At 49.2% G+C, this 14520-nt stretch overlaps 1 protein-coding gene across 5 annotated transcripts in view; it reads left to right on the plus strand.

The window, feature by feature from the left end:
• The window catches only part of TTLL6 (tubulin tyrosine ligase like 6), a 55909-nt gene that overhangs the window by 21838 nt on the left and 19551 nt on the right, over positions 1 to 14520 (plus strand). For all 5 annotated transcript variants that reach the window (XM_063628769.1, XM_055258451.2, XM_055258452.2 and 2 more), the window contains 5 exons: positions 4198 to 4423; positions 5698 to 5873; positions 7799 to 7987; positions 9449 to 9620; positions 10584 to 10862. In XM_063628769.1, the coding sequence (XP_063484839.1) occupies positions 4198 to 4423; positions 5698 to 5873; positions 7799 to 7987; positions 9449 to 9620; positions 10584 to 10862 (1042 nt within the window). The remainder of the gene's footprint in view (positions 1 to 4197; positions 4424 to 5697; positions 5874 to 7798; positions 7988 to 9448; positions 9621 to 10583; positions 10863 to 14520) is intronic.

Here is a 14520-nt window from a genome sequence, read left to right on the forward strand (position 1 = left end):
TGAGCTGTTTCCCCAGCAGAATATATACACACACCAAAACATACCCTTACTACAGCTGGCCCTTCTGATATTTCCAAATCAACAGATATTTATTGATTACTAGTCTGCCACGTGAGAAGGACTTGCCAGGCAGTCATTGCTTGGCCCGTGTTCCCCTGGATGTTGCTCCATTAGAGATTCTCAAATGACGTGTCACAGTGCCCTGAAATGTGGCTAGCTGGCTTGAAGATTCCCCAGAAGGGGGGAAATTGAGAGCAGTTCATGAGAGTATCTTCACGAGAGGGTTTTCCATTCCTGTTATTGACTAATCGGGTCTCATTTGAGTTTTAAGAAAACAGGGGACTGAAGAATGTGAACTTGACCAGGTGAAGGGGGAAAGGGAAAAGGAGCAAGTATTTCTGAGGCTTCATGTGTGTTGGGGTCTGTGCTTGGTGCTTTCTGTGCATTTTTATTGCTGAATTTTTCTTTTCTTTTCTTTTCTTTTTTTTTTTTTTTGAGACGGAGTCTCGTTCTGTCGCCAGGCTGGAGTGTAGTGGCGTGATCTTGGCTCACTGCAACCTCCACCTCCTGGGTTCAAGCGATTCTGCCTCAGCCTCCCAAGTAGCTGAGACCATAGGCATGTGCCACCATACCCAGCTAAGTTTTGTATTTTTAGTAGAGACGGAGTTTCAGCATGTTGGCCAGGATGGTCTTGATCTCTTGACCTCGTGATCTGCCCGCCTCGGCCTCCCAAAGTGCTGGGATTACAGGCGTGAGCCACCGTGCCCGGCCTATTGTTGAATTTTTCACAGCAACACTATGGCAAAGGCATTACTATCTGCCCTCTGTAGGTGGAGAACTGTGGGTTAGTGCCATCTCCATCTTACAGATGAGGAAACTGAGTCTCAGAGGTTGCGTGAGTTGCCCCAGGTCCCACAGCTGTGACTGCTAGACTGGGTGAGAAGTGAGGTCTGTTAGACCCCAGAGCTCATTCTCTTTCAACTGCACCAGGCTTCAAAGGACTGCTGAACAGGCAATCAGTTTGGCTTCAGACCATCAGAGAGGCATGTGACAATTCATGACCCCCTCAGTGGCAGCATTCCAAAAAGCACACGGAAAATCACTAAGTTAAGGATGCTTAAAGGGGATGTGGAAGGCTGGTGGGAGGCAGCCTCCCCTTTTTCCAGAAGATGTCAGCCACCTGTGCTGCCTGAAGCTCTGCCACTTCCTCCTGTCCTCCCCACCTGGGCTGTGGGCACCAGCTGGGCCTCTTGCATTGCTGCGTTTTGAGCGTCGGCACTCTGGGAGGTCTAGCTTGTAGTCCCGGCTCCAACACTTGCCAACTAAGCTTGGACAAGTTACTTCATCTCTCTGAGCCTGCACTTCTTGGTCTGGAGGATGAATGTGATGAAACTCCCTGCCCTGCCACCTCACAGGGTCTCTGTAAGGGTCAAATAACGTGATGGCAACACGGACAGTGTGCGTGGTTACTGTCATTTTTCCTTAGTCTAAGGGCACAGAATGGAAAGGTTCTCATTTCCCTCCCCAAATGAGAATTGGCACCCCAACAGCAGGCTCTGGGCCCTCGGCTGTGATGGAGGGGGGTCTCGGGGTAGCAGAACTAAGGTGAGGTTGCAAAGGCTTCAAGTGTTGTTCTGCCTCTTCCATTTCCCTCGTCCTTTTTCTCTGTTCAGCTCCCTCTCACCCCACTGTGCTTCTCCATCCACTCTGTCCTGGAGCAGCCGTCTGCCCCCCCGTGGCCTCCGCCTGCCCTTGCTGGGCTCAGCCTGTCTCCCTTGGGCTCCAGGTCCATCTCTCCTCAGTTCCACCTGGATGTCTTCAACTCAGCATTTCCCAGAATGGGTGTGTTCTCTCTCCTTGCCTCCACCCCAGCACTCCAAATTGGTCTCGCTGCCCAACTTCCCCATCTCTACCTTCTCATCTCCAGGGGTGGAGAGCTTGGACATTTCTTTTCCTAATGATACTTTACATACTTGAAACCACTTAATCTGCCTCACAACAACACTATGAAGTTGGCATTATTATCATCCCTATTCTGCATATTAGAAAACTGAGGTGTGAAAAAGTTAAGTAACTTACCTGGGTCGCACAGCTAGGAAGCTGGGATTGAAACCAGGGCTGCCTGACCCCCGAGTTGGTGCCCTTACCCACTAAGCCATGCTGCCCGTGCCATCCACTTCATGGGCAGGGCACTGTCTTTTTTTTTTTTCTTGAGACGGAGTCTTGCTCTTGTCACCCAGACTGGAGTGCAATGGCGCAATCCCGGCTCAGTGCAAAACTTTTAACTCCCGGATTCAAGCGATTCTCTTGCCTCAGCCTCCCAAGTAGCTGGGATTACAGGCGCCCGCCACCATGCTTGGCTAGTTTTTTGTATTTTTACAACCCTCACGGTCAACATCAGCCATTGCCCGTAACTGTTCTTTGCCCAGTGCACATTTGTCTTTTGTCCCTAGTTGTACTTTGCTCCTTGAGGGTTACAATGGTGCCCTGGCTTTTAGGGTTCTTCCCATAGTGCTGGGCAGAGTTCATCTTTCCTCCTCTCCCTCCCATCTTGTTTCTCCTTTCCTCTTCCTCGTCTCCATCTTTTGAGACAATCTTCTTCTCATACTGACTGTCTCATCTGTCCCAAAGTTGGCATTTGAGGTCAACTGCCCTCCCTGTCAATACCCCACTGGGGCACAAACCCAGGAGTAGTGCTGCGGTCACAGTGAAGGAGAAGACAGGAAACCTGAAAACCTGGCAGGATTCTGGGGCAGACACCAAGCCATCTTCATCTTTCAGTGTGCTCAGCACATGGCTGGTATTAAATGGAATTGACTCACCACTGGGCATTATGAAATTACACAATAAAGTATATTCATTGTGATGAGCCCTGAGTCATCAAGAAAAGGTTATGTTATATGTTGTCGGGGAAGTGTATAATCTATTTCAGGAAAATTTATTTCCCAATTAGGCAAATTAAATACATTTTTTCCACTTGAAAAAAATTGGCTTAAAGCGATCTGGAAAATCCATTTGTGTGTAACACTGTTTTCTGACAATGGCAGGTGGAGGAGGTGGCCTCTATGCTGAGTAGCCTTTGCTTATCTGTCTTTATATAAATGCATCCTTGGTTGTTTCACATGTGTGTTGACTCTCTGAATGGTCCTGAGGCTTCCCATGACAGAGGTGACAGTTTCTAGTGTCCCCTCCTTGCATGTGGCTTTGCATGCACCAAAGGCCCTTATCAAATGCTCATTGTCTGGCCGACCCTGCTTCCTCCTTCTTGACCCCTTGGGCTGGGATCTAGTGAGCTTTTGAAACTGCCTGGATGAGCCGTGTCTCTTGTCTTTTTCATTCTTTCTGCTGTTCACTCCCCTGCACCTCCTCCTTCCACATTGCCACTTCCATGTTGGCTCTCTGTGCACATGCGTGTGCATGTGAGGTGGCAAATGTCCGTCCCCACCACTGCCTCTTGGATTTGTGAGATCCGTCCTCTCTCTGTAATGCCCAGCTCAGAGCTGGCTGAGCACCCACTCAGGTATTTCCTCATGAACTGTTCCACATGAGGTAGACATCTCTGAGTCCATCTGTGATCAGGTGACCAGCTGTCTCTGTTTGCCCACGACCGAGGGGTTTCCTGGAATTCAGGACTTGAAGTTCTAAAACTGGGACAGTCGTTTGCCTGGCACAGTTGGTAACCTTATCTGTGGACATGACCTGGGGTGCCTTTTCCTTGTGGGCAGCCCTAAAACAAGACTTCTGTGTCATTAGTGTCCCCAGAATCCCCTCAGATGGCTGAGGTGGGACCCAGGCATCAGCGTTCTTAAAAGGCTGCCCACATGCTTCTAATAAACACCAAAGGCTGAGGAATCATTGCTGCCAAAGTAAAACCATGGTGTCGGGGGGTTTTCTTGACTTATCCCTTCCCCTGCTGATAGATATTTTCTGGGTCACAGTGAAAGTGTCCTGACCATGTTTTATGTGACTGCATCTGCACCCACCCCAGGGCTCTGGAGACTTGGAGGGTGTGGTCCTGGGATTCCTGGGACCTCCTCTGGCACTGACACAGCCCAAGTGTCACCCTGGCTCCTGGGCGTTCATCCCCACTGGCTCTGGAGCCTTGTCTCCACCAGGAGTTTCTGGTTTCCAGCATGCCATGGCCTCGGGTGACCAGAGGCCAGCTATACTGCCTCCTGGCCTGTGGTTCCCTTCCAGAAAGCTCTCCACCTTCAATGCGTACATGGAGGACCACAGCTACAACATCGAGCAGATATGGAGGGATATTGAGGACATCATCATTAAGACCCTCATCTCGGCCCACCCCATCATCAGGCATAACTACCACACCTGCTTCCCCAACCACACACTCAACAGCGCCTGCTTTGAGATCCTGGGCTTTGACATTTTGTTGGACCGCAAACTCAAACCCTGGCTGCTGGAGGTAGGGAGGTTTGGGCGAGGGGCGAAAACGAACTCCTGTTATTGGGGCCAGCCCGCTTCAAGGATTCCGCCCTCCAGGCTCACCTGAATTGTTTCAACTTCCCAGGCCACTTCCTCCCGTGGTGCCTGCTGCCTGGGGCTTCTCTCTTAGCTGAGAAGTGGCCACCAGAGGGGGGTAGACAGCTGGGAATTAGAGAATTCCTTTGCCTTCTTGAGGTCCTCTTAGACAAGGAAGTGCTGATCTTAGGCACAGAGTGATTCTAAAGACAGCTCGACCTTTTGTAACAGAGTTGTCTCCCAGAAAGGGGCGTTCTTCATCAAAGCTGGGTTGGCAATGTTCAGTATCAGACAGGGGTGGCGGTGCCCCACTCTTAGGGGCCTGGATTACTCAGTTCACACACACCAGCAGAGAGCGACCTGGGGCATGCTGCCACCAAAATGGATGGGGGGCCATGTAGTGAGTTTCCTGCCTCTTCCAGACCCATGGGGCAGTACGAGGAGGAGGAGAAGCTTTCCTGGTGACTGCCTCTCTTCCTGATAGAATTGTTCCCAGGAGCCCTCTCATGTGGCCCTTCAGGGAGCAAAGGGTGCTAGTGCCAGGTGCAGTAACACATGTCAGTCTTTGGGGTGGAGAACCCGAGATTACAGGTCAGATTCCTGCAGCTTTGCCCTTCTTCCATTCCCAGCTCTTGTTTCTAGGTGTGGGAAGAGGGATGTGCCTGTTTGCAGCCCTTACCCAAAGAGCAGAATGAGCCATCAGGACCAAGCCCTTCAAAAACTTCTAGAAATCTGCAAATGTCACATGGTGCCTCCAAACAATACAGACTTTACAGTGGGCAGGAATGAGTCCTCTCCCTCCTCCCACCTGTCTCCCCTCCACCCTGGCCAGGCTCCTGAATGCCACTCCTCTCTACCTCCCATGTCCAAGCCTGTCCCTTTGGGCAGTACTCCTTCCATCCTGCTCTCTAGATGCCCAGTGCACATGAGAGAACACATGCACCCCAGATGGAGTGGAACACACACACCAAAGAGAGGGTAACCCTGATGCTCCCAAAGAAGAAAGGCCTGAGATAAAAGGTGGTTTAACTAGAGGGATTTCTGCTTCCTCCTTTTTTCAGTGTGGCTCCAGTCCAGATGCTCTCTCCCCTCCCTTTCATCTTGGTAGTGAGGGCCCTGAGGTGGGCTTTGGTAGCGCCCTGGAGGTGGCATCTTGGCCTCACTCTCTGCTTTCACTCTGGACGGCTTTGTCACTAGCTGCCAATCTTGCCCTCGCAGGTCAACCACTCTCCAAGCTTCTCCACCGACTCTCGGTTGGATAAAGAGGTGAAAGATGGTCTGCTGTATGACACCTTAGTCCTGATCAACCTGGAAAGCTGTGACAAGAAGAAAGTCTTGGAGGAGGAGAGACAACGGGGACAGTTCCTGCAGCAGTGTTGTTCTCGGGAGATGAGGTACCTTCGCACCCCCCAGCCTTGCGGGGCTCTCTCTCTGACTCCCCTGCTCCCAGTAAGAATGCTCTGTCCTGGGCCGGGTGCAGTGGCTCACACCTGTAATCCCAGCACTTTGGCAGGCTGAGGCAGGCAGATCACCTGAGGTCAGGAGTTCGAGACCAGCCTGGCCAACATGGTGAAACCCCGTCTCTACTAAAAATACAAAAAAATTAGCCAGGTATGGTGGCTCATGCCTATAATCCCAGCTACTCAGGAGACTGAGGCAGGAGAATTGCTTGAACTTGGGAGATGGAGGTTGCAGTGAGCCAAGATCACACCACTGCACTTCAGCCTGGGCGACAGAGCGAGACTCCATCTCAAAATAAATAAAAGAATGGTCTGTCTTCCTCCAAATTATGACTCGACAGTCTACTAGTTATGTGGCCTTTCTGTCACTTCTCTGAGCCTCAGTGATCTTTCTATGAAATGGAGCTATGATACATAAGGTTGTTGGATGAATTAAATGAGATAATGCATATAAAAGGCTTAGCATAGTGCCTGGCACTATAATATATATCGAAGGCTATTACAATCTTGCCTGGAGTTGGAGGGGGTCACTTTAACAAATGGTAATCCCATTTGGAAAATGAGTTTATATTGGCAGAATGTAGCAGTTTGAATAGTTTTACTCTGAATATTCCTTTTTTCCTAGAAATAGGAGATTAAGTTACAGATATAGAGCTACATATAATGGATAGAAATTAATTAATATTATGTGAAGCTTTAGGAATTACCAGTATAGAAACAAGACCATTCCTTTTTTTTTTTTTTACTATAAAGAAAGAGGTGTCTGTCCTTCTCCATGTTCCCATGTTGCCAGGAGCTAACGTCCCCTGCTTCCTGTTGGGCAGCACTTGCCTTGTAACTGGGGCTTCCATTCTGAAGAGTGATTCTAGTGTCAGGAGACTCTGAGCCTAGTCAAGGGGATCCTTTGTTGCTTTTCAGACCCCAGTACAGCCCCCTGCGCTCCTCATGGGCAGAGCCACTCTAATCCTTTGGGGTTGAGTTTCTGGAACTGATGACATAAATAGCATTTATGTTTGGATGGCACCGTGTTTCTCAGGCACTTGTGCTGTCTTCCCTGTAAGGAGCGGGCAGGTAGGTAGGGTGGAGTGCTGTGTGGCCTTGTTCTGAAAGCTAAGGAAATCAAGACTCCAGAAAGGGAACTGACTTGTACAAGGTCACCCTGCTGGTAAATGACAGCTCTGGACCCAGAGCCCAGTGGGTCTGCCGCCTGGGATTCCAGGATGCCTTCCGCCATGGCCTGCCATCTCTAAACTCCTCGAGAAGGAGGGAGTGTCCTGTTGAGGAGCAGCTGTCAGGTTAAGGGCCTTCTCTGAATCAGTCTCCTCATTATTTGGCCCTGGATATTTCTGTGGCTCTGGGTTTCCCTGCTGTAAAAGGGGGCTTATCATTTCTCCCTATCTGACCCCACTTCCCCAGGGGGCTGTGAGGAAGAATGAGATCTTTGCAGCTCGTAAACGGTCATCAAGGTCATCCAGGAAGCCCTCAAATTCGGCAAAAGTGCAAGCTGCCATTCTCTAGAAAAGGGTAATCAGGGCTGCGAATGGGAAGGTGGCGACAGTCTGCCTAGTCAGAGCTAAGCCGAGTAGAAAATGGGTTTTACTTGGAACAGGCCAGAATTTGGTGAGTTGTTAGAAAGACTGTGCTAACCAGCTCTTAGTGCATTATGATGTTGGCTGTCCCAGGAGGGCTAGAATCTCCTTTCAGGGAAACAGTCATGCATTTATTTAGCAAATCCTGATTGACCGCCATTATGTGCAAGGCCTCCATCTGGCCCTAGACGACCTCCAGCTTGGACGTATCCCTTCCAGGCTTTGTCCCAAGAAAACGTGACAGCAGCCCCATGTTCTGCTTCCCAACAGGATTGAGGAAGCCAAGGGTTTCCGGGCCGTGCAGTTAAAGAAAACTGAAACGTATGAGAAGGAAAACTGTGGAGGGTTCCGACTGATTTATCCCAGTCTGAATTCAGAGAAGTATGAGAAGTTTTTCCGGGACAACAACTCCCTCTTCCAGAATACTGTTGCTTCCAGGGCTCGGGAGGAGTATGCCCGGTAGGAAGGCATCCGGGATGAGGTCGGTGGGGTTCTGGGGATTGTGTGTGATCTATTGGCTGACTGGCCTGGAGTGGCAGGGAGAGTCCCCAACCATGAAAGCTGCCAGAGCAGCCGTAGCTCACGCCGTAGCTCACGCCTGTAGTCCTAGCACTTTAGAAGGCCAAGGCAGGTGGATGGCATGAGCCTAGGAATTCAAGACCAGCCTGGGCAACATGGTGAAACCCCATCTCTACAAAACAACAGAAAGGAAAATTAGCTGGGCATGGTTGCATGTGCCTATACTCCCAGCTACTCAGGAGGCTGAGGTAGGAGAATCACCTGAGCCCAGGGGGTGGAAGCTGCAGGGAGCTGTGATTGCACCCCTGCACTCCAGCCTGGGTGTCAGTGTCAGACCTTGTCTCAAAGAAAAGCAGAAAAAGAAAGTTGCCAGATGAACATCTGCCCTGGTCTCACAAGGACAAGGAATTGGAAGATTCCCTATGTGAAGTAGAGAGAAGTGGCTCTTTCTAGAAACTCGCTCCTGAGGATAGCCACCCCCTCAAAGCTGTCTCATGGATTCACACAGGCGTAAACTCCAGGAGCTGGAGGGACTCATCCACTGAGTCCAGTCCTCTCCCACCAGCTCATTTTATGGAAAGAGAAGGCAGAGCAGAGGAGGGATCACATATAAAGATGATGACAGGCTGGGCGCGGTGGCTCACGCCTGTAATCCCAGCACTTTGGGAGGCCGAGGCAGGTGGATCACGAGGTTAGGAGTTCAAGACCAGCCTGGCCAAGATGGTGAAACCCCGTCTCTACTAAAAATACAAAACGTTAGCCAAGAGTGGTGGCACGCTCCTGTAATCCCAGCTACTCCGGAGGCTGAGGCAGAGAACTGCTTAAACCTGGAGGGGCAGAGGTTGCAGTGAGCTGAGATCGTGCCACTGCACTCCAGCCTGGGGGACAGAGCGAGACTCCATCTCAAAAAAAAAAAAAAAGATGACAGAAGAGGGACCAGAACTCCCCTGTGTCCTGACTCATGAGACTGAGTTATTTCTGCTATATTATGTCACCTTTTGTCCACTCTCAGCATCCATTGGCTAGAGAGGCCCAGCACATGAAATGGCCCAATATGAGAGCCTCTGGCTTTAGCCTCTCCCCAGCACCTGCCATGGATAGGAACTGGCCTGCTGGAAGTGGGGAACAGATAGGGGTGTGATGGACTAAGGAATAGTCCCCTTACTGCACATCTCTCCTTGGATGCTATTCCCACATGGGGGATGGTATGGTTGGCAGAATGATGCTTTCCTCCACACTCTGCTCCTTGACCTTCAATCACTTGTGCAGAATGGATATGTTGGATGAGGGAATGTGGAACTTGCTACCTTTTCGCCCAGTCACGTCCATCCCTCAACGAGAATGCCTGCTTGCGCAGCGCATCCCTAACTCCCGTGATGTTCACTTGTTCTTCATGGGCAGGCAACTGATCCAGGAGCTGAGACTAAAACAGGAGAAAAAGCCCTTCCAAATGAAGAAGAAGGTAGAGATGCAGGGGGAATCGGCAGGCGAGCAAGTGAGAAAGAAGGGTGTGAGGGGCTGGCAACAGAAGCAACAGCAGAAAGACAAGGCCGCCACCCAAGCCTCCAAACAGGTAAACCTGGATCAGGGGGAACATACGTAGCCAACACCCTTCCCCACCTGGGCCTGATCCACTGGGGGGTGCTGAGGAGACCACTGTTAAGAGCCCAGACACACCAAAAGGCTGCGCAGAGGGCTGGGCAACGACGGGGTGGTGCGGGGAGCCCTGAAGGCACACAGGAGCCAGCATCTTTGAGAGGATCCCTCCATCCAGGCAGCAGAGGACTCTCACTGGTCTGTCCTGCTTGCCTCCTCCAGTAGGAGTAAGAGCAGCCAGGCCATTCTGGGAGGCTGAGCATGAACCTTATTTAGGCAGCGGTCTTCAGGAGTGCATGTACTCCCGGTCCTCAACTGCAGCTTGGGTTGGAATGCTCCCCTCTAGTAGGCCAGGGCACAGTGGAGAGAGCAGGCCACTGGGAAGAGCTTCTGGGAGCAGGACTCTCAGAACATTACATGGGATGTCGGTCATGGCTGGGTCTCTCCTCCTCTGTGCAAAGTGTGGATCAGTCCTGGCTGTGGGTCAGCTATCCAGTTGGCCTGTGGTCTGTCTACACCTTCTCTGCTTAGCACTCTCTTCTAGCTCAGTGGGAAGATTCAGCTGAGTTTTCAGTCCATCTCCTTTGTCTCAAAGGCTCACCTGGATTAGAGCAGGGATTTTTGTTTCGTATTATTCAACTTTGTTAGGGTCACGGACCCTTTAAGAATCTGATAAAAGCTATGGAATCTCTTGCCAGAAAATACACAATGCACAGTTTTTAAACTGCAATTTCAAGTGGCTCAGAGACTCTGTGAGCTATCCATGAGCCCTCTAAAGGTCCCAGAATTCCAGATTGAGAGCCCCACATTAGAGAGGCTTTACTATCAACTGCTTTCCTTCTCCTCATCTCTTTTGCACCTACCCCTGGGTGCAGATGAATCTGGAAGTGGATAGAGTTGGGTTCCCATGGCTGTGTGTTGTGGTTTCTTCCTCCCTCAGTACATCCAGCCATTGACATTAGTGTCCTACACACCTGACTTGCTCTTGAGTGTCAGAGAGGAAAGGAAGAATGAAACAGACAGCAGCCTCAACCAGGAGGCCCCCACGAAGGAGGCCGGCCCTGTTTTCCCCAAGCTGACGTCTGCGAGGCCCTTCAGTTCTGTACCCGACCTGAGGAATATCAATCTCAGCAGCTCCGAGTTGGAGCCCAGTAAACCCAACTTCAGCATCAAGGAGGCCAAGTCTGCCTTTGCAGTGAACGTATTCACTGGCACTGTGGTAAGTAGTGAGCCGAGCTCTGGGAGGGAGTGGTGGAGTCTTGCTTACTGGTCCTTTCTCTACCCCCAACTTGCTGTGACCCTTTGAGTAAGCCACTGAGCCTCCCTGGGCCTCGGTGTCTCCCCTTGAGAAGCCCACGCTGTGGAATGGCATAGCTGCTAGGAGGACCGGCATTTAGGAAGACGCTCTTGTGCGTCCCCTCTTGGGAGGCAGGTTATCCCCCGGAGTGGTTCCTAGAGCTGCTGTGGCAAACTGCCTCCAACTTGGTGGAGACAACACCGTTTATTCTCTCAGTTCTTGAGGCTGGAAGTCTGAAACCAAGGTGTTGGCAGGACCACGCTCCATCTCAGGGCTCTAGACGGAGAATCCTTCCTTGCTTCTTGCTGGATTCTGTCTGGTGGCTGCTGAGTGCTTGGCAGTCCTTGGTTTGTGGCAGCATAACTCTAATCTCTGCCTCTGGTGTCATGTGGCTTTCTTCTCTGTGCTTCTCCTCTGTGTATCTTTTTTTTTTTTTTTTTTTTGAGACAAGGTCTGACTCTGTTACCTAGGCTGGGGTGCGGTGGTGCAATCTCCGCTCACTGAAACCTCTGCCTCCCATGCTCAAGCCATCCTCCCATCTCAGCCTCCCAAGTAGCTGGGACTACAGGCACACACCACCAGGCCTAGCTAATTTTTATATTTTTTGTCGAGAAGGTTTCACCATGTTGCCCAGGCTGGTCTTGAACTCATGAGCTCAAGCCTCCCAAAGTGTTGGGATTACAGACGTGAGCCACCACGCCTGGCCTTCCCCTGTGTATCTACATGGCCTTCTTATAAGGACACCAGTCATTGGATTTAGGGCCTACCCTAATCAAGTGTGATCTCATCTTAATTTGACTAATCATACCTGCAAAGACCCCCTCTCCAAATAAGGTCACATTCTGAGAGGTTCTATCCAACTGGATGTGAATTTTGGTAGTACACCTTTGAACTCAGCACAGCCTAAACAGTATTTCTCAAACTCTGTTGATGTATGGACACCTTGTTTTGAAGGAAAGAAAACTCTCTCAGACCCCTATTGTAGACTTAAATTATTTTTATGAATATATACAAGCATAAAAGCAGATATAAAATCTTTATACTTAGAGCACTTAGGCAAGCATAGAACCAAACCAAAACAAATGGCACCAATAAAATTCAAATAAAAGCTGAGTGCAGTGGCTCATGCCTGTTATCCCAGCACTTTGGGAGGCCAAAGCAGGTGGATCACTGGAGGTCAGGAGTTTGAGACCAGCTTGGCCAACATGGTGAAACCCCATCTCTACTAAAATACAAGAATTAGCCAGGTGTGGTGGTGCATGCCTGTAATTTCAGCTACTTGGGAGGCTAAGACAAGAGAATTGCTTGAACCCGGTAGATGGAGGTTGCAGTGAGCCCAGATCATGCCACTGCACTCCAGTCTGGGCAACAGAGTGAGACTCTACCTCAAAAAAAAAAAAAAAAAAAAAACATTTAAATAAAAAATACTCACTTAAGGTGGCAGTTGACTTTCTATTTTGCAGAAATGAAGTTGCCACATGAATGTGGTACTAACTGCCCTAGCACAGATCTCTTTGTTTTCCTCCCATTGAAGCCCACCAAGTGCTGACCCTACTGTAATTACTGGAAAATCTTCAGCATTGTTGGGCCTTCATTTGGACCAAGTGCAGTAGAGAGTAGGGCAATGGTTTTCAAAATTTTTAACCATAGCCCACAATAAGAAATGCACTTTATTTCACAATCCATCATCCCCACCCCCCCCGCCCCCACACACACACCTGGAAAAAAGTTTCTAAAACAGTGCTTAGGCATACTACATATGATACCTCAATTAACATTTTCTATCCTGTGCTATTCTGTCTGTTCTATTCTTTGAAAAAGTACCAGTTAAGGCTGGGCGCAGTGGCTCATGCCTGTAATCCCAGCACTTTAGGAGGCCAAGGTTGGTGGATCACCTGAGGTCAGAAGTTCAAGACCAGCCTCGGCAACATGATGAAACCCCATCTCTACAAAAATACAAAAATTAGCTGGGCATGATGGTGGGTGCCTGCAATCCCGTCTACTTGGGAGGCTGAGGCAGAAGAATCACTTGAACCTGGGAGGCGGAGGTTGCAATGAGCCAAGATCGTGCCATTGCACTCTAGCCTGGGTGACAGAGCAAGACTCTGTCTAAAAAAAAAAAAAAAAAAAAAAAAGAAAAAGGAAAAAAGGAAAAAAAAAAGCACCAGTTACAACCTACCAGATTAATTCATGATTTCATAGGTTTACAACCCATGGTTTGAAAAGCACCTTTAAGAGAGTATGTTTTGCAGCTTCATAATTTCTTGGGCATATGCCACCAGAAGCACAGTGAACAGAAGCAAAAATAGACAAATGAGACCATGTCAAACTGAAAGCTTTTGCACAGTCAAGGCAACAACCAACAGAGTGAAAAGGCAACTTGGGCAATGGGAGAAAATATTTGCAAACCAGGGCAGGGTACAGTGGCTCACGTCTGTAATCCCAGCACTTTGGGAGGCTGAGGCAGGAGGATCACCTGAGGTCAGGAGTTCAAGACCAGCCTGGCCAACATGGTGAAACGCTGTTTCTACTAAAAATACAGAACCTAGCCAGGCGTGGTGGTGCGTGTTTGTAATCCCAGCTACTTGGGGGGCTGAGGCAGGAAAATCGCTTGAACCTTGGAGGCAGAGGTTGCAGTGAGCTGAGATTGTGCCACTGCCCCACAGCCTGGGCAATAGAGCAAGACTCTCTCTCAAAAAAAAAAAAAAAAAAAGAAAGAAAAGAAAAGAAAAAGAAAAAGAAAAAGTATATATCTTTACAAACCATGTGTCTGATAAGAGATTTGCCTTAGTCTGTTCAGGCTGCTATAACCAAATGCCTTAGACTGGGTAATTTATAAACAACAGAAATCTATTTCTTACAGTTCTGGAGGCTGGGAAGTCCAAGATCAAGGTGCTGGCAAGTTTGATATCTGGTGAGGGCCTATTCCTCATAGATGGCAGCTTCTTGCTGTGTCCTCACATGGTGGAAGGAGCTAGCTAACTCTCTGAGGCTTCTTTTATAAGGGTACTGATTCCATTCATGAGGGTTCTGCCCTTATCACCTAGTCATCTCCCAAAGGCCCCACCTCTTACTACCATCACCTTGAGGGTTAGGACTTCAACATGAATTTTGGGGGGACATCAGAATTCACACCATAGCAGGCTTAATATCCAGCATATATGAAGGATTCCTACATCTCAACAGCAACAAAAATACAATTTAAAAATAGACAAAGGACTTGAACAAACATTTTTCTAAAGAAGATAAACAAATGGCCAATAGCATGAAAAGATGCTCAATATCACTAGTCATCAGGGAAATGCACATCAAAACCATGAAATATCACCTCATAGCTGTTAGGATGGTCATTACTTTTAAAAAAATGAAAAACAGAAAATAATCTTTGGTGAGGATGTGGACATATTGGAATCTTTCTGCACTGTTGATGGGAATGTAAAACACTGCAGCCTCTAAGGAAACAGTGTGGAGCTTCCTCAAAAAATTAAAAATAGGGCCAGGTGCGGTGGCTCATGCCTGTAATCCCAGCACTTTGGGAGGCTGAGGCAGGCGGATCACTTAAGGCCAAGAGTTAAAGACC

The sequence above is a fragment of the Symphalangus syndactylus genome, chromosome 20, assembly GCF_028878055.3.
Source record: "Symphalangus syndactylus isolate Jambi chromosome 20, NHGRI_mSymSyn1-v2.1_pri, whole genome shotgun sequence".
In the NCBI taxonomy this organism is placed as follows: Eukaryota; Metazoa; Chordata; class Mammalia; order Primates; family Hylobatidae; genus Symphalangus; species Symphalangus syndactylus.